Source organism: Notamacropus eugenii, chromosome 4 (assembly GCF_028372415.1).
Source record: "Notamacropus eugenii isolate mMacEug1 chromosome 4, mMacEug1.pri_v2, whole genome shotgun sequence".
In the NCBI taxonomy this organism is placed as follows: domain Eukaryota; kingdom Metazoa; phylum Chordata; class Mammalia; order Diprotodontia; family Macropodidae; genus Notamacropus; species Notamacropus eugenii.
The window spans coordinates 331,618,083-331,644,480 of record NC_092875.1 but is presented as its reverse complement, the minus strand read 5'-3'; the positions used below and the strand labels follow the sequence as shown (position 1 = coordinate 331,644,480).

At 34.9% G+C, this 26,398-nt stretch overlaps 1 protein-coding gene across 3 annotated transcripts in view; it reads right to left on the bottom strand.

Moving 5' to 3' along the window:
- Positions 1 to 26,398, bottom strand: part of RIT2 (Ras like without CAAX 2) — a 523,011-nt gene that overhangs the window by 246,467 nt on the left and 250,146 nt on the right. For all 3 annotated transcript variants that reach the window (XM_072605261.1, XM_072605263.1, XM_072605262.1), the window contains one exon: positions 1,618 to 1,809. In XM_072605261.1, the coding sequence (XP_072461362.1) occupies positions 1,618 to 1,809 (192 nt within the window). The remainder of the gene's footprint in view (positions 1 to 1,617; positions 1,810 to 26,398) is intronic.

The window sequence follows — 26,398 nt, the reverse complement described above, 5'->3', positions numbered from 1 at the left end:
ATAGACTAAGATGAATAAGAGAGATCTCATGAGGTGAAACAGAAAGAATTTGAGGAAAAGGAGTAACAGGTGAAAAAAGACTGCAGAATTTCAGAGCAGAAGATTCAAGCTGAAGCTAAAAGTTTAGCACACCTTTTTCAGTAACTAAGGGAATTTACAAAAAAAAAAAAAAAAACAAGAACGAAACCTTTCCCCAATTTTCCCTCTTGCTGTCTGTTCATTAACAGAAACTGTATCATACTCCCTCCTTGCTTATTTACTCTGTCACTTGCTACTATATGAATTCTTGCCTCACACATCAAGAGTTCAGGGATTACTTAGTGATAAAAAAGAATTCAAATTGAGGAAGGTAACCCAAACTCTGACTAAATGTTATCACTTTTCCTAATTGTGGTTTCTCACCTATTTTGATTGTACCCGTAATTTATTATTTACTCTAAACTTCATAAAGCAACTGAGGAGGGGCCTACATGGACTGGAGATGGAATTATATTTCCCTTAGGCTTAAAAAAGGTATATAGTATGTGGTCTGCTAAATCCTAAGAACCCAAGGAGAGAGGAGAGGTCATGATGAATACTGGCCAACTGCCCCCCTCCAAAGTGACACCCACAGCTACCAATACTACAGAAGAAAAAAGAAATCAATAAGAAACTCAACAAATCATTATTTAACATGTAGCTTCTCAGAAACATTGGACCTCGTTGGAACTCTCTAAACTATGAACTCCTGAGAAACATCATCATTTGGAAATTTCCTAAGATTGAATTTGCTCTAAGACTGAATGTGCTAGTGCATCTCATCAGGATACTCTGTAATTGGAGGGCGGAGCTTTGGAATCCAGAGCCTGTATTTCAGAAGGGGACTCAGCAGAGTTTTTCTCCCCTTTTCTCAACAGCTACGCTAGTTTTGGACCTCACACATGGTACCTCCACCAACCCCCTTACAGATTCATTTTTTTGGATTGTCTTCCCCTATCAGATTGTAAGCTCCTTAAGAGAAAGACTCGCTTTGATTTCATTTGTATCCTCGATGCTTAGCACCATATATGGCATATAGCTGATACTTTGAAAGTGTCTATTGACTGGCTATATAAAGTGAACTCACATATATGGGGTTACATCAGGGTCCCTTTGTCCACTGATCCAAGTTCCTTACGTTGGTTTCTTTATGTGGACCAAATACTAATGAATTTCCTATCTTAGTCTTCATAACATGCTCCCAGAATGACCTATGACTATAAAATCTGTACTGACTAGACTTAGTGGCTAAACTGGCGAAAGTGAACTTCATTCAGATAAGTCTCTACCATAAGTCTATCTGATCCCACTTGATGCCTAGTGACTTGCCCATCTTTGACCGTTGATTTCTATGAAAGAAATGAGAGCAGACAAGATTATGGCTAGGCATCAAGGTATAGTTCTAGGGTAGCTTCCACTAGAACAATTGAAGAGGATACTTTAGTCATAGGTTTATATCCTTTGTACACACACACACACACACACACACACACACACACACACACAGTCTTTTGAAATTGACCTTGGATGCTATGGTAGCCAGACATGCTGTGAAATAGTCTACAGAAAAGAAGCCTAACAGATTCCATTGGCACTTACCTGTCGGGCCTGCTCCAGATCAATTTTGTTTCCCACTAGCACCAAAGGAATGTCATAGGTGTGGCGGACCTGATAAATGAGCTCTTTAAATCCAGCAGCTTCCTGGAAGGATTGCCGGTCAGTGACAGAGTAGCATATAATGAAGCCCTCTCCGCCTCTCATGTACTGGTCCCGCATAGCTGTGAATTCTGCCTGCAGAGGAAGGATAAGAACAATTTTATAATTTAGCACAGAAGATCAAACATACAACATCAATAGAATAGGAGGTCAAACCTCTATAAGCATAGAGACTAAGCATTATGTGTGTGTGCGTGTGTGTGTGTGTGTGTGTGTGAGTTTAGGATTTTCAGAAGGTTTTTTTATTTTTAGGATTCTCATGTTTTCAAAATAATTTTGTATTTATTTAGTATTAACTTAGTCTGTGTACATATATCATAGCTTTAGAATTTGAAGAAGACTTTGGCGTCATCTAATATACTTGCTACTCCCCAAATCATTTTAGACATGAGAGAATTGAGATTCAGAGGTTTGGTTACTTGTCTAACCCCACCCAGGTGATAACTATAAAGATATGGATTTAAATCCTGTTCCTCTCACTACAATTCCGATACTTTTTCCATTGCACCCCATTTTATATCCCCCCAGAAGAATGTAAGGGTAGGGCTTAGTACAAAGAGTTACATATGTAGATTCTTAATAAATGTATATTAATTTAAATATCTAGGTGAGATTTTACCATTTCATTATGCAATTATTAAATACTTAAGTAGTTTCTTTTCAGGTATGTACATTTTTCCATTTCAGCGGTACGTTAAGGGAGTATTTTAAATAGCATTGTGTGTGTGTGTGTGTGAGAGAGAGAGAGAGGGGGGGGGAGAGAGAGAGAGAGAGAGAGAGAGAGAGAGAGAGAGAGAGAGAGAGAGAGAGAGAGAGAGAGAGGGAGGGAGGGAGGGAGGGAGGGAGGGGGAGGGAGAGGGAGAGGGAGAGGGAGAGGGAGAAGGAGAGGGAGAGGGGGATGGGGAGAGAGAGGAGGGGGAGAGGGAGAGGGAGAGACAGACAGACAGACAGACAGACAGACAGACACACACACACACACACACACACACACACACACACACACACACACACACAAACAAGATTTTTCTATCTCCAGACAGGAGTTCCTTGTTTCCTATAGAATACTGTGTCTCTCTGGATTTTCACCTGTAGCAATATTTGCACCCACTAGTTTTGTATCAACATATCTTTAAGATCTGTCCTTCTGATCATAGGAACACGGCTCTCAAACTGCCTTGACCTCAAAAGACATCTAATTTAATGCTTTCATTTTTCAGAAAATGAAATTCAGACCAGCGTGGTAAAGTGACTTTCCTGAAGTTGTATAGCATTGTATGAAAGGAAGAATTTGAACCCATTTCAAAGTTAGCTCTCTTTCAGTCTACCAAATGTGTTGTTCTACCTACTCTTGTTAGGTATGAGAATGAAATGATATAATCAATGTATAAGTGCTTTGAAGAATTGTAAACATGATAGAATATTTTATAATACTTAGTTTTGATGGGAAAGGGCAAATCAAGCTGAATGTATTTTGTTATCATGGGACCATGTGCCAAATTATCATAGAATTAAATTAAATTAAGTCTAAATATAGTTTTATTTATCAAATATTCTCATTCTGAATGTTTTTGAGGAAGATTCAGAAAGCATCTCCTCAACTAAACAATAAAATCTGCCCTAATAATCAATGCAGTCCTCTGACCACCCATTTGTCAATTGCTCATGGAATAATTCAACCCTCAAAGAGGCATTGGGGAAAGCCTGGGTGCAGATGATTGAATAAGAACTTTGGCTATCTAAGTGTTGCCTGAATAATATATGCTACTGTAATCATTTTATAAGGTAGAATCCAATGTTCAACATGTTATTTCCCCTTTCATTTATCCATGAATTAAAGAACAGTACTCTTTGTATTCCAAGCATCCTGCATGCTAATATCTTCCTCAATTGCTTCCTGCTATAAATGAAACTTGTTGGTTAATAATTCAGAAACATTACTAGATTCCATTTGCTAAGCATAAGCAATAGGGATTGCTATGAAACAGACTTACTGTGTAAAATACTACAAAAAAAAAAAAGTCAATGCTTCTTATATCTTTAAAGACAAGTGGAACCCAAATCTGTAGTTTTAGCTCTTTCTTTTGATATGTTAGTTATTATGTGTTCAAAATGAATGTTTAAGAAAAAAGCATGAAACATCTTGATTTGAAGAAAAAAATGGGGAAAGTCATGTCTCTCTAATTACTAAAACAAAGAATTAGGAGATAGTATGAAAATATGGTAAACATATTATAGTTTGCTTTTTGTTAACATATTTTAAATCCAGGCTTCTATGGATTAGCCATAATTTGGTACATGCCTGTCTCTCAATGGTAACATTACACAAAGTAAAGATACCATATTTGGAGTTAGGAAAACTAGGTTTGTATGTTCTCTCTCTGTCTCTGTCTCCCTGTCTCTGTCTCTGTCTGTCTCTGTCTGTCTGTCTATCTCTCTCTCTCTCCTGCTTTATCAGTTTCCATACAAAGAAATTAAGAGGATGGCCCGCAATACATTGAGTAAACAAACTATGAAGGATTTATGAGATGATATGGACAAAGACCTCAGAGGATAAACAGGTATCCTTGATAGAACACACATTTCTAAGACTGTAGATTCATTACATTTTTGAAAAGTTATCTACCTCATAGGATTATTGTAAGGAAAGAGGTTTTTTTTTTTAAATTTTATTTATTTATTGCTAAATTTAATATACCATGTAAATAAGCTCACCTTACAGGATTACTATGGAAAATAAATTGTGTAGACCTAAAAGAACAGAGACATACACTATTAAAGATATCACTGCCATTCTTTTTGACATGTCTTCCACCACCATAACTTCAAATAGGAAGAAATGCATCCAATCTCTATTGATTAAAATAATAGCAGCAATAAGAGAATGCAGAAAGAATTCCACTGAGTATAAAACCTTCTCAAAGAGGAGCAAAAAGTCAATAAAATTTCTGTTCCTCCTTCCTAATGTTGGCTGTCCCATGTGTCCTGTAAAAGCACCATAAACAATATGGAAGGTTTTTTAAGCTACAGTTTTGGTGACCTCTTTTCTGCCCCTTCACAGCATTTATTGTTATTATTCAGATAAAGAATTGCTGATCTCTACAGTTGTTCCTTTTCTCCCATTACTTTTCTATTCTCTATGATCTTTCCATTGCACCTTCAGTTCTATAATCTACTGTGTTTAAAAGCAAAGCACAACAAATGCAGTGATAATCTGACTTTAAGAAGATAATTTATTGATGGAGCACATACATAAATTGATGGGTCAGACATTGGAAAAAAACCAAGATTTTGGGACACCTGTACATGAATACCCTGTTCTTGACTTACTTACAATCTAGGGCAGATGATATAGATAGATAGATAGATAAATATAATATGAATTATGCTATAAGGTATGCCTAAGGGGAGTAAACTCCATTGTGAAATCAGAAGGGAAGAAAGTTGTTTTTGTTTGTTTGTTTTCTCCCATGTAGAGGGAAGGAAGAGGCAGGAGAAAATTTCATGGAAGATGTAACATTACAGATCAGTTAATAACAGTCAATAGTTAGGGATGAAAGTAAGGGGAATTCCTTGTGTTGATATTTGACATACTTTTAAGGTAACAGTGTCAAAGTAGTAAAGTTATCTGCCTCTTTGTGATCAGAGCATAGAAAAGAGGCAAGCAATTAGGATGGGTTCACCCTGGTACAATGAGAATTTTTTTAATTCTTTAAACCTCTCTTTTATACTCTAAAAATAGGGATAACACTAATTATAGTAACAGTTATATAGTTATATAATTGTTAGTTATAGATAACTGTATAGCTATAGTTATATAATTATAGATAATACTAATTATATAATTATCAACTTCATAGGGATGCCATAAGGAAAACACTTTGCAAATTATAAATCAAGCTACACTTCAATAATTTCAGGAGGCTTCATTTCATTCTTGAGTATTTTGTCCACTGATAAAGATCACAGTTCCTCCGTGCCTTAGTAGATGGTTTCATTAGTTTACTGTAGCTAGAAATTAACCCAGCAGCTGGCCAACATTCTTGTGATGAATTTTCTCCAATTTCCCATTTAAGAGGTGGCCTTATATGAGAGAGAAACAATACATCACTTTACCATGATAAAGAGCCTTTCCAGCTGAAGAAATTCTGGTAAAATTCTGTCCAAATGTATAGTCTTTGACGGACCTAGGTTTCACTTTTATGCCAAAATGAATAATCATGAGGAAGACTTTAGAATATAGAGCACTATCTGATTATGGGCCATTATTAATAAAACATGGGAGTGGATAATCCCTCACTGGAGGGAGGTTAAATGATGATGAAAGCATGGAACAAAGGACAAAGCTATCAAGCATGTTCTTTGTTAGAGGACAGAAAATGTAGTATATAGTTAAACATCCCCACTGTCATGAGATGATATTGATCGTGTGTCATAATGTGCATGTTCATTTCAGTTTCATGGGACCACACACTTGCTCTGCATTTCCTGATATTATGACTCCCAAGTTATTTTTTTTTAAATTTTTATTGTTGGAAAGGAAATGACGTATCAATGGTGCCCTCCTTCTTCAGAGAACCCAGGTAGGTAAAGACCCCAGTCAATTAATATTTACGGCTAACAATTTAACTCTTAAATTCAAGGGGTGGGGTTGTTTTGTTGTTAGAAGCAATATCTCACTCGTTCTCTTGTTCCTTGCCATGTCCCCAACTCATTCCTTTTCTGCCCTTCCTTTTCATTTTTCATCTCATACTATTACTTCTAAGAAATGACCCTTCATTCTCATTTTTTTAAGTCTTTACATTTTCTTGTGCTGATTGTAACCTGAATTTTTCTAGAAGAAAGCACACTTTTTACCACTCCAGTTTTGACTCTTTCCACTCTAATGTGCCCTGATGCCCTCATTCAGGACGAGTCAATATAATCCTTCCTTTCTGCTACCACTTCCAGGTACTTCTTCCACTATGAGGAGTCAGAAATCTCTGGGGTCACTTCTGGCACAAAACCTATGATCTTTCTCTTCACTAAGAAGTACAAACATCCCCCAAACCTTTATACTCAGCCTTTTCCTTGGTTATCTATACAACACTTCTCTCAGTTTTCTCATCTACTAATGAATTACATGGTCATCTTTATGGAGACAACTCCTAATTCTAGAAAGCTAGTCTTAATATCTTTTCTGGATCCTAACCACATTAACATTCATTACCTGTGAGACCTATAAGAAACTCTGTATATTCTGTCTTAGGTGTACCCTTCCCTTCAATTTTCCTCTGTGCTTAAATTTAGAGTCATCCTATATTTTTTTTTTCTCTACTCATATCCAATCAGTTGCTGAATTTTGTTGATTCTATTTCCGCATCTCTTCCATAGAGTCCTTCTTCTCCATGTTAGTAGATTTCACCCTATTCAAGTTCCTCATGATCTCTCAACTAGACTGTTGTTATAATCTCCTAGTTGTTCTTTTACTTTCTCTCCTCTTTAATGTATTTTGTAGGCAACCATCAAAGTAATCTTCCCAAGGTGGATATGATTAAATCATCCTTTTCTTAAAAAGGAAAAACTTTCAGTTTCTCCTCATTGCCGAAAAAAAAAAAAACATCCAGTCCCACTAACTTGACATTCAAGATCTTCCTCAAATTTATTTCTCATACCTTTCTTCTTGCTCCCCTTCATAATTGTGTGGGATTTTTTTTAGTTTTTCAAACAAAATACTCTACTAATTACTTTCTGTACCCAACATTACACCTCCTGCATCCAAAAATGAATTAAAAATGTGTTGAGAATACCAATAAATGCGAGAAAGATCATCCCTACCCTCAAGAAGCTTACATTCTTTTGGGGAAAACATTATGTACAAGAGGGGGCTTTGGTAATATTGATTTGGGTACTATTTTTGAGTCAGTGAAACAAATGGGAAAAAGCAAGAAGGATACTCAAGTAGCTGAGTAGCGTGATTTTCAGGGAGTAGTGTGGTATGTTTATGTCTATGTCAGGGATGGACAGGGTCAATTTTCACCAATCAGAAATTGATATTCCCAAGGAAGAAGCTTAGAAAACCAGTCACAAATGAAGTTTGGAGAATAGGAGCATCATTAAGAACTGTCTGCTATTACAGAAATAGAGTATCATCTTGTCACCCCCACTCTGAATCCTTATCTTTTTCCAAATCTCAGGTTAAGTATTAAGCCTTTAGTAAAGACTTCCCTGATACCTCCAATTTTTACTGGTCTCTTACTCCTCATTTTTTGTTATATTTACTTATGAATACTGTGTATGGAGAGTAGGTAATGCTTTTTCCCCTTTCTTTCATATTCTCACATCTTAAATGACTTACAAATAGGAATTTAAAAAATGTTTATGGAATTGAATATTATTTTGCTGGAAGGGGAGATTTACATTGGTAGTGGATAAAATTAAAACTGGAAATTTAGGTAACAGTCAACGGGCATTTTGAGGGGATTGCTCTGAGGGGACTGCTTAGGTACAAGGGGTTGGGGTGGTCTCTCAAGTATCCCTGGAGTAATATGAATTAGTTTGCTACTTATAGATTTTTCTGGCTTTTCCTAGAATAATTACAGAAGTTTAGACCTTAAAAGGACCTTCAGAACCAACTAATCCAATACTCTAATTTTACAAATGAGGGAAAGTACAGGGGCACAAACCCTGCTGTTCTTGAATATATCATCCTATATTTACATATTCATATTTCTACATTGTTATGCCCCATTTTAGTTATAAAGTATTATGTCTGCCTTTAGAAAGGCAAATCCACCAGTCTTCCTAATCACAGCAGACTTTTGCTTTTCCTAGAGCATGCTTATCTGGGGACCTACCTTTGAGTGGCTAAAAAAAATCACAGGGAGGTTTCTTTGCAAAGAGCCAATAAAATGTTTATAAAAGGATTCCATTCACTGCATGTTAGTACATTCCAATGTGATAATGTAAGAAACCAATTAAAAAATGAGAAGAAAAAACACCTACACAATGAAATATATTTGCTAATTGATTTAGAACATGTCATCGAATGCTACAATGAATGGACAAAGGGAAAGTATATTCTAGATCACATAATAAAAAGTCTCACTAAACAAACAAAGCAGTGCACATCACCATGGACTGAATGGGAACACATATTTAGCTTTTGCTTTCTAAGTGTGCACATGTAAAACCTTATTTTTTTTGTTTTGTTTTGTTTTGTAGAAGCCAAAGTATTTTATCCAGGGCAAACAGAGAATTTTAGAGCTGGCAATGACCTTAAACATTTTAAATGATGGAACTGTGGTTCAGAACAGGTTATGTAACTTCTCCAAAGTCATATAGCAAAGTAGATAGAGTAAATTACAGGATGAGTACATGATGCAAATAATTTATCAGTCTTGCTGTTTTGTAAGTCTAGTCAGGTATTGTTTTTCATTGCTGAATTTTCCCCTTTCAAATGTCTTTCATATCTTCCTTCCTTTCTTTCATTTATTATCATTCTAATCCAGAACTTTATTTTTTATCAATGCCTGGCCAACAGTCATCTAATTGAAGGTTCTATGTTACTTCTAATATATTAATTTATTCATCCTAGAAATATTTATGGGATGCAATCTGTGTGCAGAGTACTGTATGTAGAGGATGATTTTATAGAGATAATGATTACATAAGTCTTTATTCCTACACTCCAGGAACTTACATTCAAGTAAGTTTCTTGTAAGCAAGGATCTATTTCATATCTCTCTTTGTAATATCTGCAATTTGCAAAGTCCCCTGTGCATTGTGGTGATTTGATTAATATATTTGTCACATTTAAGGCTACTGCACCAACAATAATAAAAATAAATGATGATGCTGCGTCCCAACAACTTTTCAGAAAATGTTCCTTCTACCACCTCCCTTCAATTTAAACAAATCTCTGTGTGTGTGTCTACTAAAGAAACCATTCTCCTTTGAAACTATTTCTACCAAATGTCAATCCTTCCACCATTGTACCTCAGTTGTAGGACCTGGAAGAGAGGTGGGCAATCTCTTTGCTTTATAACTGCTCCTTCCAGACCTTTCCTCTATCTCCATTCTCAGTAAACTTTATTTTTTTTATAGGTTTCTGCAATGTAGGTGTGCAAAATTTCCTCATCCTCATGTTTCTCCTTTGAGATCTAGGGTTATTCTTCCAAGTTTCTGAAAGTCTTTAATTAATCCAATTTATTCTTTCTTTTTACTCTGAATTCTGCCATCATTCTCAAAGACTGTACTATTTATAATGATAACTCTTCTCTAATATCCTGATGTATTCTTTCTTTAGCCGTCATTTCCACCGTCTTCATTCTCCTATTCTAGTTCATTTACTTATTACCTAAAGTCATTATATTCAGTTATTAAACAATTTGCAGGATCTGACACTTGGGTAGTATTCTGTCCTGTCATAAACCCTTATCCTTTTCAGGAAAACTAATCTTACTTTAATTCTGAACTTTCCTTTTTGCTATGCAATTAACAATTAAACAAATTAACAATGTATATAATACAGTGAAGAACATGAAAGAGCACTGACTATGAAATATTGAGTTCTATTATATCAGGTTTTAAAAGTTTATATTAACTTGAACACAACTATAACATAATTATGCTATCTGCTTATGTTCGATTCTGAACTTCTTTTTGCTTACTTCAGTGAATTAAAAAATGTTCTTTTGGTATTCTTTTCTTAAGTTTTTTTTCTTTGTATCACTATCACTAAACTTTTCCTTTTAAAAATGACATCAAGTCAAATTAACATATTGACCACATCTGATTTTTTAATAAACCTTCATCCATCTTCTTTTTACTAAGATATGAGAAGCATATTTTATCAATAAACTTCTGAAGTCATGATTGGTCACTGTATCGATCACAATTCTAAATTCTTTCAATATTGTTTTCTTTTAGATTTTTGTGATAAACATGTAAAATACTCTCCTGGTTTTGCTCATTTCACTGCACATCAGTGTAAGTCTTATCTTCTTTGAGTTAAACATCTTATGTGCCATAATCCATCAGTTTTCATTTTCATACAGCAATTTCCATTTTAAACCTTAATCACAGAGTGAGTTTTTGATCAAAGTATTTTTGGTCAGGTCTATTTTATTTTTCCCTGCAAGTATAGCCAGTATTGTAGGTGACATGTGTCTTTAGGTATATGAAAAGTTCATTGTTACCTGGCCATTTTTTCCTTTCACTAAGAAAATAAAAAATGACAAGGGCCTAAGGGAAGATCTCACAAATGTTAACAATAGTGCATAATATAAAAGTATACTTCCTTTCTGAATGTCTTAAAGAATATGATTTAGATAAATTAAGAACTGAAAGTGAAAATATTGCAACTCAAGTTGACTAATATGGTAATAATCACTCCCATTTGTATAGAACTTTACAGTTTATAATGCATGATCTTAAATATTTGATTTGATTCTCATACCAATCTTGCGTGGTAGCTGAGGATAATAGTCAACAAATATTGTTCAAGTTTTCCCAGCTAAAAAATAGCAGAAGTATGTCATGAGCCTATATCAGGGGTGGGGAACCTGCAGCTTCAGCTTTGAAGCTACATGTCACCTTGTCGGTCCTCAAGTGAGACCCTTTGACTGAATCCAAACTTCATAGAACAAATCCCCTTAATGAAAGTATTTGTTCTGTCAAAAGGTTGCACTCAAGGCTGTAGGTTCTCCACTTCTAGCCTACATCTTCTGACTCCTGACAGGATTACAATATTAATCGAAACACTGTGATATACAGTGGACATTTGAAACAATTTAGTTACAGTGATGAAATTGCTAACTTTATCTTGCCTTTCTGGAAAATTGAGGTTGAAAATTGTTCGTCTCAAGGATACCACGAATCAACTCTTCTGGACCTGAATGATTTAGATATTTTCAGAACATTTTTTTTTGAAATGTCTAAAATTTTTCCTACTCTATTTTCAAGGAATTTTTCAGTGTAACCCAGAGAATAGTGACTTTAAACCTGATTATACTCTAGAATGACAACCTGGTCTGTATCCTCTGAAATCCAAAGGAGCACAGAAGGTTACAATGACTCAAAGAGAAGTTGAACTACTCCAATTCACAATCAATCCCAACATTTAATGATAAAATCAAGGAACCATTTTTGTCCTTGGCTCACATAATCAGACCCTATCACTTACATGTTTCCCTTTTAAGTCCAGATTTTTTATATCTATGACAACTCAGATGAATATTTTCATGATTATCTCTTTCTAACAAATCTACTGAATTGGAAAAAAAAATTAAAGAATGTCTCTTAAAACCAAGTTTCCACACACAAGTGTATCTTGGAACGAAACTAAAGCGTATGTATACCATCTCATAGAATTCTAAGAATTTTGGTTTTTGAAGTGATCTGAGAGGTCAACTAGTCTAATACTCTCATTGTGCATAGCATACAAAGTGACATTCCTAAGGTCCCACATCTTGTAAGTAGCATAGCCACAGGCAGAACTCATGTCTGAATTTAAACTAAATTTTATTGAGCTTAGTGTTCTTTCAAGATAAATGTGGTTATGATATCCTCCAAAGTAGAGAAAAAAGAGATGAAAATTCTTATATGTCCTTTGTTTTGTCATGAGTTAAGTAGTATTTTCAGAAATAAAGACATCGAGTTCTTACCCAAGAAAAGAACTGGTAAGAATAAAATTCATTCTTCATTTCTTCCACGAAACAATAAATTCCTTTAATGCCTATATCTGCCCTCATTGATTATAAGCAATTAATCAATCAGCAAGAATTTATTAGATAATTGCTTTTTGCCAGCCATTATGCTAAATGTTGGTACTATAATCATCCCAAACCCTACTAAAAAAAAAATAGCAGTCCCTCTGCTCAAGGAGGTTACGTTCTAATGAGATATAATCACCCTCTATGTTTATATCTAAAGGATCATAAAATGCTAAATCCATCTTTCTCACAAAATTTAGCTGTCAAATATATTCTCTCATGTTTTATTCATTATTGTTTCATAGAAGTTGCCTTGTCATTTTACTCCAATGTATGCTTTTGGAGGAGAGAGATGTTTTATTTTTCTTATGCATCCTCCAAAGCAAACAGCTGCGCAGAGTTTTAAATAGTTGGGTAGTGCTACATCTTTGAAGCCTTTGTTACTCTCTCTTCAAATAGTAGCATTCTGTCCCTCTGCATATTATCTTATAAACAATTTTCTGTTTACATATGGAATCTCCAGTAGGATATAAGCTCCATGACAGCAAGAATTTAAATTTTTAAGAATCCACAGAAATAGTCACTGTCCCTTGCTCATAGTAAGAACTAATATATGATTTTAGAAAGAGAAGCAACAGAGTTTGAGTTGATTGAACGATCTTAATACAATCATTGCATGCTATTTGCAAAAAAAAAAAAAAAGCATTTTTGATTTGAAAGCCAATGCCCAGGCATGAACATTCTAGCTTCAGTATTTTGTTTTGTTTCTTTCTTTTATTTTTTTAGACAAATAACAGTTTTATGCTACCAGTGTAGAAATCAGGTTTGGAGGTCAGAACGGGCAAAACAAAAGGGAATAGAATGTATTTCATTTACTACCAACAAGAGGTTAGTAGAATTAGACAGGAAAAGATGGAAAAGATAAGCAGGTAACAATGAACTCTGTAAAACTTCAGCATATCTGAAAAGTGTTCTTGATTATCAACTAACCATGAAATTTCCTGCCATACCTAACTGAGGTTTGGATCAAATCTGCTCAACATTTAGGTTAATGACCTGGAAATAGGAGTAAATAGGACATTGGTGGAATTTTTCAGAGTTAGTATACAATTGCAAACAGCAGAGAGGAAAATGAACTGCAGCAAAGAAATCCATGGAGATTAGACTTGCAGTAATAATAAATTTGATTTGGATTAGAAAGATGGAAAATAATACATCAGGGAAAGGCAGTAGTGAACCCAAACTTAGCACTTCAGAGGAAATTCAGAACTGTAACCAGAAGGACTTAGAGGATATAATGGGCTAATAAAATCTAGAGGAGGCAAGGCATTGGCCCCACTTATTTTGTGATAGTATAGAGAGTTCTCTCTCAGTGATTCAAGACTGAAACCATAAAGGACCACCTTGTGTTAGGGACATCTTAGCATCAGGAAGGAAGGACACAAATGAGACAGTGTTTAAAGATGAGTCACAAAGACCTTCAGGGACTGAAGGATTTATCTATGAAGGAATATGATTGATTTGGGAGAAAACGCGAAAAAAGAGCTAAATGAATGTTACTTGGTTTGACAAATGTTTGAAATTCAGTATTTGAAAGTTATAAAGCAGAAAGGAGATGATTTATGGAGCATGGCTGTGGGGGGAAAATGAGAAATAATGAGAGGAAAGGAAGAAAAGGGAATTTTAAGTAGACTATCCAGACAACTCGATGGTGAGTTCTATTAGTTTCTGAAATGACTCTCCTAAGGAAAATGGTAGAAATGCCAGTCCCAGAGGCATTTGCAATGAGAGTGGACAAACTGAAACAAATCTATTTCATAAAACAGTTCTACCTAGGATGGTGGATAACAAAAATGACATTATAAAATAGGCCTTTTCCATATCTAGGTTTCAAGATTGAGTAGGGTTTACAGCATTGATGGATGCCTCCAAAATTTGAAAGTTTATTCCTTCCCTTTCAAGATAACATTATTTTGCAGAGCTGCAAAACTAGGAAATAACAAGATGAAAAGATTTCTCCTTTAGAACAAATCTTTTACCCCCTTTGGAGGGATTTTTGTATTGTCAAAAGAGCACTCCCCTTCCCCCCCAATTCAGATTGTTTGCTATCCTTTGGTAATGTATTTATATGTCCATATCAATATTTGCATATACACATATTTGGATGTATGTACATATGTATATGTGTATATGTGTTTGTGTATGTATATTCTAGGTATTAGTTTATATGTATCAATCTGTTCAGTTGTGGTTTTTAAAAATCTGTTGAAATATTGTGATGATATCACATTTTAGAAGAGAGCTGGTAATGAATTTTCAAATTGTTTCTGAGTTCTAAGTGGTCTGAGAAAAATCATGCATTTCTTAGGTAATATTTAAGTCACAGTTAGTCTTTGGGAAATGTTGCAGGCAAAAAGACAAAAAAAGAAGGGATAGCATCACTTCTGGATTACTTTATTCTACTTTGATTAAATTAAAGCCAATAATCCTAATGATTGTTAGAGGCACTAAAAGGTTTTGCAGCTTTGGGCTTTATATACATATATAACCCTCTGTGGATCAATTTCCATTTATGTTAATAAGCACTTTTTTTTAATTCAAAAGTCAAATTTAAGAATTTTACAAATCTCTTTAAAAGGAATGAACAGGAAAACAATTGTTTACATGAGATTAACAATATCCACTGATTTGTATGTACTCAAATACTTAAATGAATTTGTGATCTTACTAATTTGGATTTTTTTTGTTTTTTTTTTTTTCAGTAATAAAGATTGCAAACCATCCAACCCTATACATCTTGGGCAAATCAAGTCCTCATACTCCAACACAATGGCTGAAGAGAGTCCATTCAATTCACAAGGGTTCTTTCTTGCATTCCACAAACATTGTGAGGATACAAGTTAAAAACTTGCATTGGCTGAAAACTAAAAATAAATAATTTTTTTAAAAAATGGGTTGTCCATTTGTTATGCCTTGAGCTCATATTTAAGTACTCTCCTTTTCTCAAGCATTTCTCTGACTCAAAGATGGGGAACCTGTGAACTTGAAGTCACCTGTGTCCTTTTGCATCCTTGGGTGTGGCCTTTTGACTAAGTTCAAGTTTTACAGAACAAATCCTTTTATTAAGGGGATTTGTTCTGCTAGGTTTGGATCCAATCAAAGGACTATACTTGAGGACCTAGAGGGACACATGTCACCTCAAGGCCGCAGGTTCCGTACACCTGCACTAACTACATTCTTCATTCCAGTCTTTCTAGAATCCCTTATGTCACATACTGTATACCCTGCTAACATTTGACACCTACATTTTAGTTGCCTGCTATATGATACCCAGTGTTAATTCTTTTGGCATTGGAATATACCATAACTTCCAATACTCTGAACTCACAATATAGTTCCTTTTACTCTGTCATTAAATCTCACATAAAATCTGAGTGACATTGGGCAATACTATCTCACCTCTGTGGACTGTAAGTTTTTGTCTTTAGAATATTGAGCTTGAACTAGATAAAAGGTTCTTTACTTGGAGTAACTGGACATATCCAAACACATATTTCAACATAGTTGTATACCTTTGTAATGCTATATTTTCTCATTTTATGCATTTAAAAACATTATTTTGAGGATTTCACAGTTTCATTAAAGGAGGTCAAGATTCGTCTCATTCTGACAATATGTCACTTACTAAAAAGTGGAAATGAAAAAGTCTCCTTTCATTCCATGATCCTAAGAAAACGTTAAAATTATTTATAATGATTAATTTGGTTTTAAAAATGAAACCTTACAATTATGGTACCTTTTACATTTACTTTTCTTTTTCTTTAGAAATATATGGAGCTGCTTTTTTTTTTTATCGTTTTCTTTAACTATAATACAGAAGAATAACACTTAGGTGTGAGCATTTGGTGGTTATTTTTTTTTTTATTGTCTTACTCATTTTCCTAAAATACATTGCATTTTAGCATTTACACATGGGATGATTCTTCCTAATGGGTGCTTTTGTCCCTAGGCATTCAAGATTACATGCAATTTAGCTTTTCATTGACATTCATTTCAGGAGAGATTTTTCCATCTTCACCTAGGTGTAGCTCTATGATTCAAATGAATTTCACAGTTTCTTAAATAGTATTTTACAATTACTGTTTTCATTCTATTCTACCAGGTTAATTTCCACATTTACTCCATCTTCTAACCTGCTGGTACCAGTCCTGACCACTAATATAGTATGACATTATGATATGATATGATATATGATACAATACAATTCAATACAATATAATCTAACACTATCATTTAGAACATAGAGTAATATAATTCAGTATCCTCATCATCTATCTCTCCATCTATCTTTCTCAAATTTTAGGGTATTTTAATCTTATTATATTAATAAATCCCTGTTGCTCAGCCATGCATATATATATATATGTATATATATACATATATAGGTATTTGTGTGGGTGTGGATATGTTATGTGCATGTATGCTTATGAATGTGTCTATGAAGTAAGTATCCATGCATGAGAATGATTTCAAAGTGACTGGGAATGTTCCCCTGTTCCATCAAATATCTCCTTCTAACTTTCATTAATGCCATAATATTCCTTTAACTAACAATAAAAACATTTCACTCAATAATTTTGAAATTCTTAGGAATGAGTTCCCTCTGCAACATTAAAGAATTAAAATAAAAACAATTCTTCCATATGAATGCAAACATTTATGTTGGATCTTTTTGTAATAGCCCAAAACAAGAAAGAATAAGGGTATCCTTTGGCACCCACAGGGAATGGCTGAACCAATTTTGAAACATAATTATAATGGAATATTATTATTCCTAAGAAATAAGCTAGTCAAAGAAATGAAGACAGAAATGTGAACTGATGCAGAAATGAAAGGAACAGAAATAGGGAAAATATGTGCACAATAACTATGTAAATGAAAAAAGAAAACACTTAACTGAAGCTGAATGATATGTATGTGTATAATTTCAATGACCATTCTTAGCCCCAGAAAAAGATGAGCAAATGCATTTTTCCCTCTTCCTTGGAAGACCTGAAATCCAATGAGTACAGAACATTGTATAAGCTATCAGACATAGTAGAAGCAATTTTAACATTTTCCCTCCTTTGTTATGACAGTTGGCATAATGAAGGAAGAATGGAAAGGACAGATCTAAAAAGCATGACTGGAATATAAACAAATTATACCAATAAACCTCTATTTGGTCAGTTTGTGAGTTTTTTTCTTCAGATTTACTTATTTATTTGTTTTCCATTTTCAACATTCATTTCCATAAGTTTTAAATTTCCTCCACCTTCCTCCTCTTCCCTCCCCAAGATGGCGAGCAGTCTCATATGGACTCTACACATGCATTTTATTAAACACATATTAAACACATTAGTCATGCTGCATAGAAAAATTAAAACAAATGGAAGAAAGCATGAATAAAACTAAACAAAATAAAACATAACAAAAGAGAAAATAATCTGCTTCATTCTGCATTCCATCTCCATATTGGTTTCTCTGGATGTGGATGGCATTTTGCATCATGTTTTGGAAATGTTTTAGGTCCTTGAATTTCTCTGGAGGACTAAGGCCATCAAAAACAGTCCTTACACACTGTGGCTGTTACTCTGTATAATGCTCTCCTGGTTCTCTTCACTCCACTCAGCATCAGTTCATATGAGTCTATCCAGGTATTTCTGGAATCTGCCTGTTCAACATTTTTTATAGCACAATAGTACGCCATTATGTTCATATACCACAGTTTGCTCAGTCATTCCACAATTGATGGGCATTCCCTTGATTTCCAGTTCTTGGTCATCAGAAAAAGCTGCTATAAATATTTATGTACCTGTGAATCCTTTTTTCATTTTTAGGATCTCCTTGGGATACAACCATAGAAGAGATATTGCTGGATCAAAGGAATGCATATTTTACAGCCCTTTGGGTATAGATCCAAATTATTCTATAGAAAAGCTGGATCAGCTCAAAGCTCCACTAACAATGAATTAATGTTAAAACTCTCCCACATCTTCTCCAACATTTGTCATTTTCCTGTTTCGTCATGTTTGCCAAAGTGATAAGTGTGATGTGGTACCTCAAAGTTATTTTGATTTGCATATCTCTAATCAACAGTGATTTAGAGCATTTTGTCATATGACTCTAAATAACTTTAATTTCTTCCTCTGAAAACTGTCTGTTCATATCCTTTGATTGTTGTGTTTGTACCTTGCTGAAGAAGACCATGCCATCAGACAAATGATGAGATGACTTGCACTTGACATTGTTTTGAGTAAGGGAGGGCTGTGCAGGTCACCACCCTCACTTCTCCTCCATAGCCATCTGAACCCAGTGATCAGATATTCATCAGGATGACTGGAGATGCACTGGGAGACCTTGGGCCCTTTAGGCCAAAGTCTTTCAGGGATTCACTTAGGGTGAGGTAACACCCATTCATTGAACAGTTCTGTTTAAGAAGTAGCCCAGGCATGGCCCCTTTAATGAGGCCAAGAAAAAGAAAAAAATCAGGCTGGGAGGGAAACAGCAACAGTTACTATTAATAATTACTCTAAAACTAGGAGGGTCCAGAAGAGCCCTTAGGCAGGGGCACATTGGTGTCCCAGCTTCAGAGTGCACTAGGTTTAAGGTTTTGGGAAAGGACAGGACAATACTGGGTAAAGGAAAGGAGAGGTAAGGGAAGGCAAGGGGAGGGGAGGGGAACGAAGAGGAGAGGAGAGGAGTGGAGGAGAGGAAAGGAAAGGGAAAGGAGCCAGGAAAACCCAAGTCAACTGGGCATCTTTTGGCCCTCCAAATTTACCGTCCTTTGGAGAGGAATTATAAGGGGAGGGGGAGGCAGACAGGAGAGGAGGAATTGACTTACCCAGCTAACTGGGTCCCCATTCAGCCAGCTGCATCTACTCACAGGATTGTTCCCTGTTTGTCTTTCATTGCCAAAGAAGACCATGGCATCAGATAAATGAGCCTTTGACCATTAATCAATTGGGGAATGACTTGTATTCTTGTAAATTTGACTCAGTTCTCTGTATATTTTAAAAATGAGGCCTTTATCACGGATACTAGTAAAAATTCTTTCCCAGTTTTCTTCTTCCTTCCTAATTTTGTTTGCATTAGCTTTGTGCAAAACCTTTTCAATTTAATGTAATCAAAATGATCCATTTTGCATTTCAAAATGTTCTCTATCTTTTGTCTGGTCATAAATTCCTCCATTCTCCGTAAATTTGACAAATAAACTATTCCATGCTTCCCTAATTTGTTTAACTCTATGATACATCAAGAATAAATCAAACAAAATATAAAGAAAGAAAAAATAGCAGAAAATGTAAAACATCCCATTGGAAAAACTACTGACATGGAAAAGAGATCCAGGAGAGACAATCTAAGAATTATTGGTCTACCAGAGAGTTGTGATGAAAATAAGAACCTGGACAGTATCTTCCAAGATATCATTCAGGAAAACTGCCCTAAGATCCTAGACCCAGAGGGCAAAATAGTCATCAAAAAATCCACAAATTATCTTCTGAAAGAGATTGCAAAATGAAAATGCTAAGGAATATTGTTGCCCAAATCCAGAATTATCAGGTCAAGGAGAAAATACTGTAAGGAGCTAGAAAGAAGCAATTCAAATATCAAGGAACTACAATCAGGATCACACAGAACCTTGCAGTTTCTACATTAAAAGATCAGAGGAATTAGAATATGATATTCTATAAGGTAAAAGAGCTTAGACTACAACCAAGGGTCAATTACCCAGCAAAATTGAGCATAATAAAGAGATAGACATTCAGTGAAGTAAAGGATTTCCAGAACTTCCTGTTGAAAAGGCTAGAGCTCAAAAGAAAATTTAATCTTCAAGTACAAGACTCAAAAGAGGCATAAAAAAGGTAAACAAGGTAAATAAAAAGAAAAAAAAAACCTTCTTATCCATTATGGGCAAATGGTTTACAACCCTATGTGAGTGGATGATACTTGTTGATCTTGAGAATTGTTTAAAAAAGTTAAAAAGGCTATTCTTTGCCTCATTTTTTTTAACCTAGTCTTAATCACTGAATAGGCTTTGGCTCAGTCAGTACTGAGACCTGCTAAAGACCTTAACTTCAAAAGGCCAAGGTCTCTCACCACATCTGGGGCAATCTGCAGTCATCCTGATGTGTATCTATCCCAACTATAGTTTATGCCCTAGTCTCTTCTCTTATAGATTACAACAGCTTCCTAATTATTCTCCTTGATTCAAGTCTGCCCACATTTTAACTGTTTACTGAAAGTCATTCTTCTAAAGCTCATTCCTAACCATGTAACCTCTCTCCTCAAAAAGACTTGAATTCCTTCTTTTAACCTTGAAGAAGTATAAAATGCTTCTATTGTGTGTTTGAAGGTCTTCATAACATGCTCTTAATGTAAATTTTCAGATTTATTACCTATGATTTCTATCCACATAGTCTACGATCCAGTTATACCTGACATTTGACTCTTCAACTCTCATCTGTATGCCTTTGAACTGGATATCCTACATGCTTAGAAAATGTACCCTACTCAGTCCTGCCTTTTGGAATGTTTCATTTTCTTCAAGTTTCAGTTCAAATGCTAACTTGACATAGGTCCTTTTCTGACACTTCCTCAGCTGTCCATTGTCTGTGACTTCCCTTACCCCTCCTTGACAAATTTGTCTTGTATCTGCTTTGTATTTATATATTTGCCATACCTGTATATGGGCCTCTGGTCTACATTGTTAGAATATAGCTCATTGAAATCAGGGATGGAACCACTTTTGTTGTTACATACTAAGTGACTGGCATATTACTTGGCACATATTAGACACTTAATGCTTCTTGATTGAATGATTGTTGCTTTACTAATTACCAGTTTAACAAAGAAGACCACCTAAGTAATTTCAATTGGTAACATTAAGCAATAAGTCCTATTGGTGAGATTTTCTCACAAATAAAACCTAGTAGAATAGTACTGTTCTTTGATCTCAAAAGAAACTTAGAAGAACTTAGTTGAATACCATAGATTCACATTTGTCATCTCCACATATGTATTTGCCTCTGTTTTCTGATATTTTTTCAATACATTGGTACCAGATTAAGCATTTAATTATAATGTGATTATCTGGCAAAACCAAAAGGCTAACCATCAATGCTTCTCTAGCTATTGGTGTTCATGCTTCCTCTGTTCTGTGAGCTTTTAAGTTCGTTTTTCAGTGTGGTGCTTCATGCCCTAATTCAGGGAAGGACTATCTTGTTCTCTATGTTCACTGAGGAGCAAGATTATTTTATGGAATCTCAATTATCGGTGTGAACTTGGTATGATGACTAGTCCTTGGGAGATAAACTCAAGGTGATAAAGCCACTGCTGGCTCAGTACTCTAACTAAGACTTTGGAGTCTCTTGTCTGAGGCAATGAAGTCATCCCATTTTTATTTGGCAACAGGTAGAAATCAACTGACAATAACAAAAAAAATGATGGATTTTTATTGAATTGGTCAGTTCTTAGTGTGTGCATAGATATAATCTCTAAGAGAAGTGATTATCTAATTTATTGGAATACTACAGGAGTCAGAATACATTTGCACTACATTTTATAGTTTGCCTTCATTTTACAGTTTGGGAACTGAGACACACCTGGAAGCTTTTTTTTCTCATCTTATAACAATTTAGTTGATTGAACATCTTACTTCTAAGTCTTTGGTCAAGTCATGTTTTTTCTGAGATTATTTTTTTTGTGTGAAAATGGGGATATTAATTCATTTAATGCCTCTCTCATGGTGTTATTTTCAGGTTCTTTACTTGCAAATGTTGAAGCATTTTACAAATTAAATAATAGTATTATAACCATCAGCAACATTGAACAAAGGATTCAATTTGGGACCTGCCAATATGGGGTTCTATCTGCTTTATCATATTATGTGTGAGTTTAGGCAATTAAATGAACAATTAAATGGCACAGTGGAAAGAGAGCTGTATATAAAGTTTTGGAACCTGAGCTGAAATACTGCTTCTACCCATGCACAGACACTATGACTATAGGTATGTCCCTCTGAGCATTAGTTTTTCTCATATATAAAGCAAGTTGCTGGATTGATGAACTCTAAAGTCCCCATCACCTTTGACCATGATCCTATGACAGCCCATTTTCCTTTCAAAAGAAAAGAAATTTGTAATATGTATCTTCATAAAAAAAGAAAATTTATAATATATATCTTTATAATTATGTTAGCAAGGTGAACATCAACTTTCTACATCTGTTAAATGAGATTGGATTAGATAGCCTATTAGGAATCTTCCAGCTATATTTACCTTGTGATTCAAATTGTCAGATCAGATGCTAACCTTATTACTGATGAAAACAGAACACTTGAGGATCTAGAAACTGTCACTGTATGTTAAAACACTACCACCAAAGATATTAGCAGAATTGAATGTAGGGAAAAAGAGAAGGGAGTAGTGCAGGTAAAAGTAACTATGCCACAGAAGAATAACTTTACTGTTATTCATAAAGCTTAGAGGAAAATAAATGTGAAGGAAAAATAACATGTGTGTTCCCCATTTCCCCAAAATCCACAATCAGCCTTTTTGGCAATTCAGATGTATAGCAAAGTTTACTCAATTTTTGCTGTAGTCAGAAAAAAAAAAAACTGAGGGTAATGAATAGGATGGGTTGTGGGGAATTAACCAATAGGTTAAACCAGAGATGGAGAATCTGTGGTCTCGAGGCCACATATGGCCTTCTAGGTCCTAGGGTGTGGCCTTTTTACCGAGTCCAAGTTTTACAGAACAAATTCATTTATTACGGAGATTTGTTCTGTGAAGTTTGGACTCAGTCAACAAAGAACCATTAAACTTCAGTATACACACATCTTGGGGGCCTGAAGTGAACCAGGCAAACTGGGTTTCTTTGATGACAATGAGGGATAACATGATATTATGTTATTTCAGGTTATATGATAGATGAGTGGTTATTCAGATTTATTAGCTCTCTGGTCCAACTGGCCATGAAAAGTTTGGGCACCAATAGAGTTCCACAAATTCTGACTCAGTTGAAAAGTCTTAGTTTTCACTCTCAGTCAATGCATGGTCAAGACAAAAGGAGAAATAAAAGTATCTTGATCTAATGGTTCCATTTCATCAATGAAAACTTAAATTCAGTTATCCTAAGAAATGAATCTTTTTATTTCTTCAACAAATGTGACAGTTCAGTTGATAAATTCAGTTGCAGCTTCCAGGTCAGACTACTTTTGAATGTTCAAATGGGTTGATTCTTTAAAATTCAGACAGTGAATCTCTCATTGCTCTTGAGTAAGCAAATTAAGAAAATGCAATTGAGTTCTGGTGTAGGTTTGATTTGAATTTCATATATTAACCTTTGTAACTTTTCATGAAACATCTGTGATTTATCAACTACAACTGAACCTTTTTGACAAATTTAAAGTAGAAGACAGTAAAGAGTAGGGAGAAGGGGATCATGAAGCCAAAAAGATGAAAATTAAGGAATATAATATTAACAAAAATGAAAAAGAAAAGGGAAAGGGATATGAGAAATAGAAATCTTCAAGGTAACTACAAAATAAGAAATCAAGGGAAGATGAGTTTAAAAAAAAAAGAACTTCTTAAGACTCAGCAGAAGGAAAATATCAATAGCAAAACTAGTGCCTGGGAAGCTGGGTTGTACAGAACACAGAGGCGGAATAAAGTGCCACTGTTTTTTTGGCATTATTTCTTCCTCTTGCTTCCACTTTCCTAATTGACCACTTAAATTCAGACAGACTTTACACACTATAGGAGAATAGTCAGCTGAGAAGTAAAAGATTTATTCAATCAACTAGTCCCTCTCCCAACATGATCGAAAACCAGCACTGTTTTTCACAGATTTGAACTCTCTAGTTATTACGGCACCAAACAGATGATTCCTTTATTTTCCAGATTCCTAAACCTTATGGACGTTAAATCCATCTTTTCAATGTTTTCCAAATGAACCTTTAATGATAGGCGTAGGTTGAACGATATTTTTATTGCTGTCTTTGTGCAATCAGTAACTGTGACTAGAACACCCTGTCTCTTTATTTTCTCCTACTAAAATGAGAACCAAGCCATATCACTTCCATTTGTCTCTCTCACCATTTTTATTTTAGTACTTGGCCTGGAGTGAGTTGGGAGGAAACATTCACTGTGAGTCTATTTTATCAAGAACTCTATATAATGTTAGGGGACAAAAATACTTTGTCTTAAACCAGTAACTCACAATCTCTTTGATGTCATGATGTTATAATACTGCCAATGAGATTCCCTGGTGCTTCTACTACCCTTAAAACTATTGTTTGTACATTTTAAAAATTAAAGTTATTTTTAAAAGAATTTTCTGTTGGTAACTCTAAGATAACAAGTCTCTGAGTGTTGTAGAACAAGATTTGCAGATAGTTCTTTATTTTAAAAAATGCATTGGTCTATGATATACTGCCTCTTTTCAAGAGTATTTAAGTGTTGGGTAAGTTGATTTTGATCCTCACCCATGCCCGGAACAATGTTCTGCCCATTGTGAGTCCTTAATATACTTAATGGATAGTTGGGGGTGAACAGTTACATACAATTTGCCCTGTCTTGCAATAGAGAGGAATACTTGACATAGTGGAAAAACTATTAGACTGTAGTCTAAAGGAAAGTTGAATGTTGTTCTTAGCTTCTGACATTTGCTAGCTGTGTGACCCTGAGCAAGTCACATCAACCTCTCAGAGCTTTACTTTCTTAATTTATAAAATGAGGACAATAAGACCAGCAGTATTCGTCTCATAAAGTTTTGTGGGGATTAAATGAGAGATTAAATGTGAAGTGCTTTGTCAAATATAAAACTGTATTGAAATATCTATTATTATTGTTGATGATGACGACGATGGTGATGATGGTGACTATGTGAATGATGATGATGATGATGATAGTAAACCATTTCCCTCAGGTCACACTTTATTTCTATGACTCTGCCCTCTTTTTTCTCAACTTCTCAGAACCTAAAATCAAACTCTGTACTGTCAAAAAAGAGGCAGAAGCATATCTTGCCTACCCTGAGGGCTTAGAGCTATCTGAACAACTCTGCTATTTATAAAGCTTCATTGGTTTTTCAACTGACTTTTCTGTTCTTCTGATTTCCCTCAGCTCAGCTTTCCATCTGTGCTTCTGCCGGTCTCACAGCTGGAGAGAAATTAAAATAGAGATTGCTGCAGCCATCCCCATAACTAGAAGGTCTAATTAGATGCTCTATGACACAGCCCAAAGCTTCAGAGCCAACGAGAAAGGAACATGTTTTCCTGCTCCATCAAGGTGGAGGGATACTTGATGAAGTGGTTAATCTAGGGGGTTTTTGACTTAAGGGTAACAGAAACCATTTGCCTGAGAAATGTGCTGAATGAATGGCACAGTTTGAGAACTGGAATTTTATACTGTGGGTACTTAAAGAGTGGGAAAAATGTTTCAAAAATACATTCAGTGAAATAAGGAAAACCAAGATCTCACCTATGCTCCATATATATTAAATTCTTCAATATGCTAAGTTATTTTGGAAGTCAGACTTCTTAATAGTCTGGTTTTGTGGAGTTAAAAGGAGCTTAAACTTTAATTATGGATAATAGAATATGATAGGCTACCTATCTCTTAGCAGTCACATTTTTGGAGTCTGGATCAGATCACTCTATGTAATTCTGTCAGTTAGAAATAATACCCACTCCACCCCACTTTCCCATAAACTTTAAACCTTGAAAAGCATTATTAATACCTTTCTAATGTATTTGTCATGCCATATCATATGCTCTACTTATCTTTGTAAATGATGTGCCTCTGTGGGTCATACAGTCCTTGACTGCACATTTCATGATGCAAGGATCTCTGACTATTTAACATTTGAATACCCTCCAGTGTCCAGCACCATATTGTCCTTATTATGAGTTTTAAAAATATTTGATATAT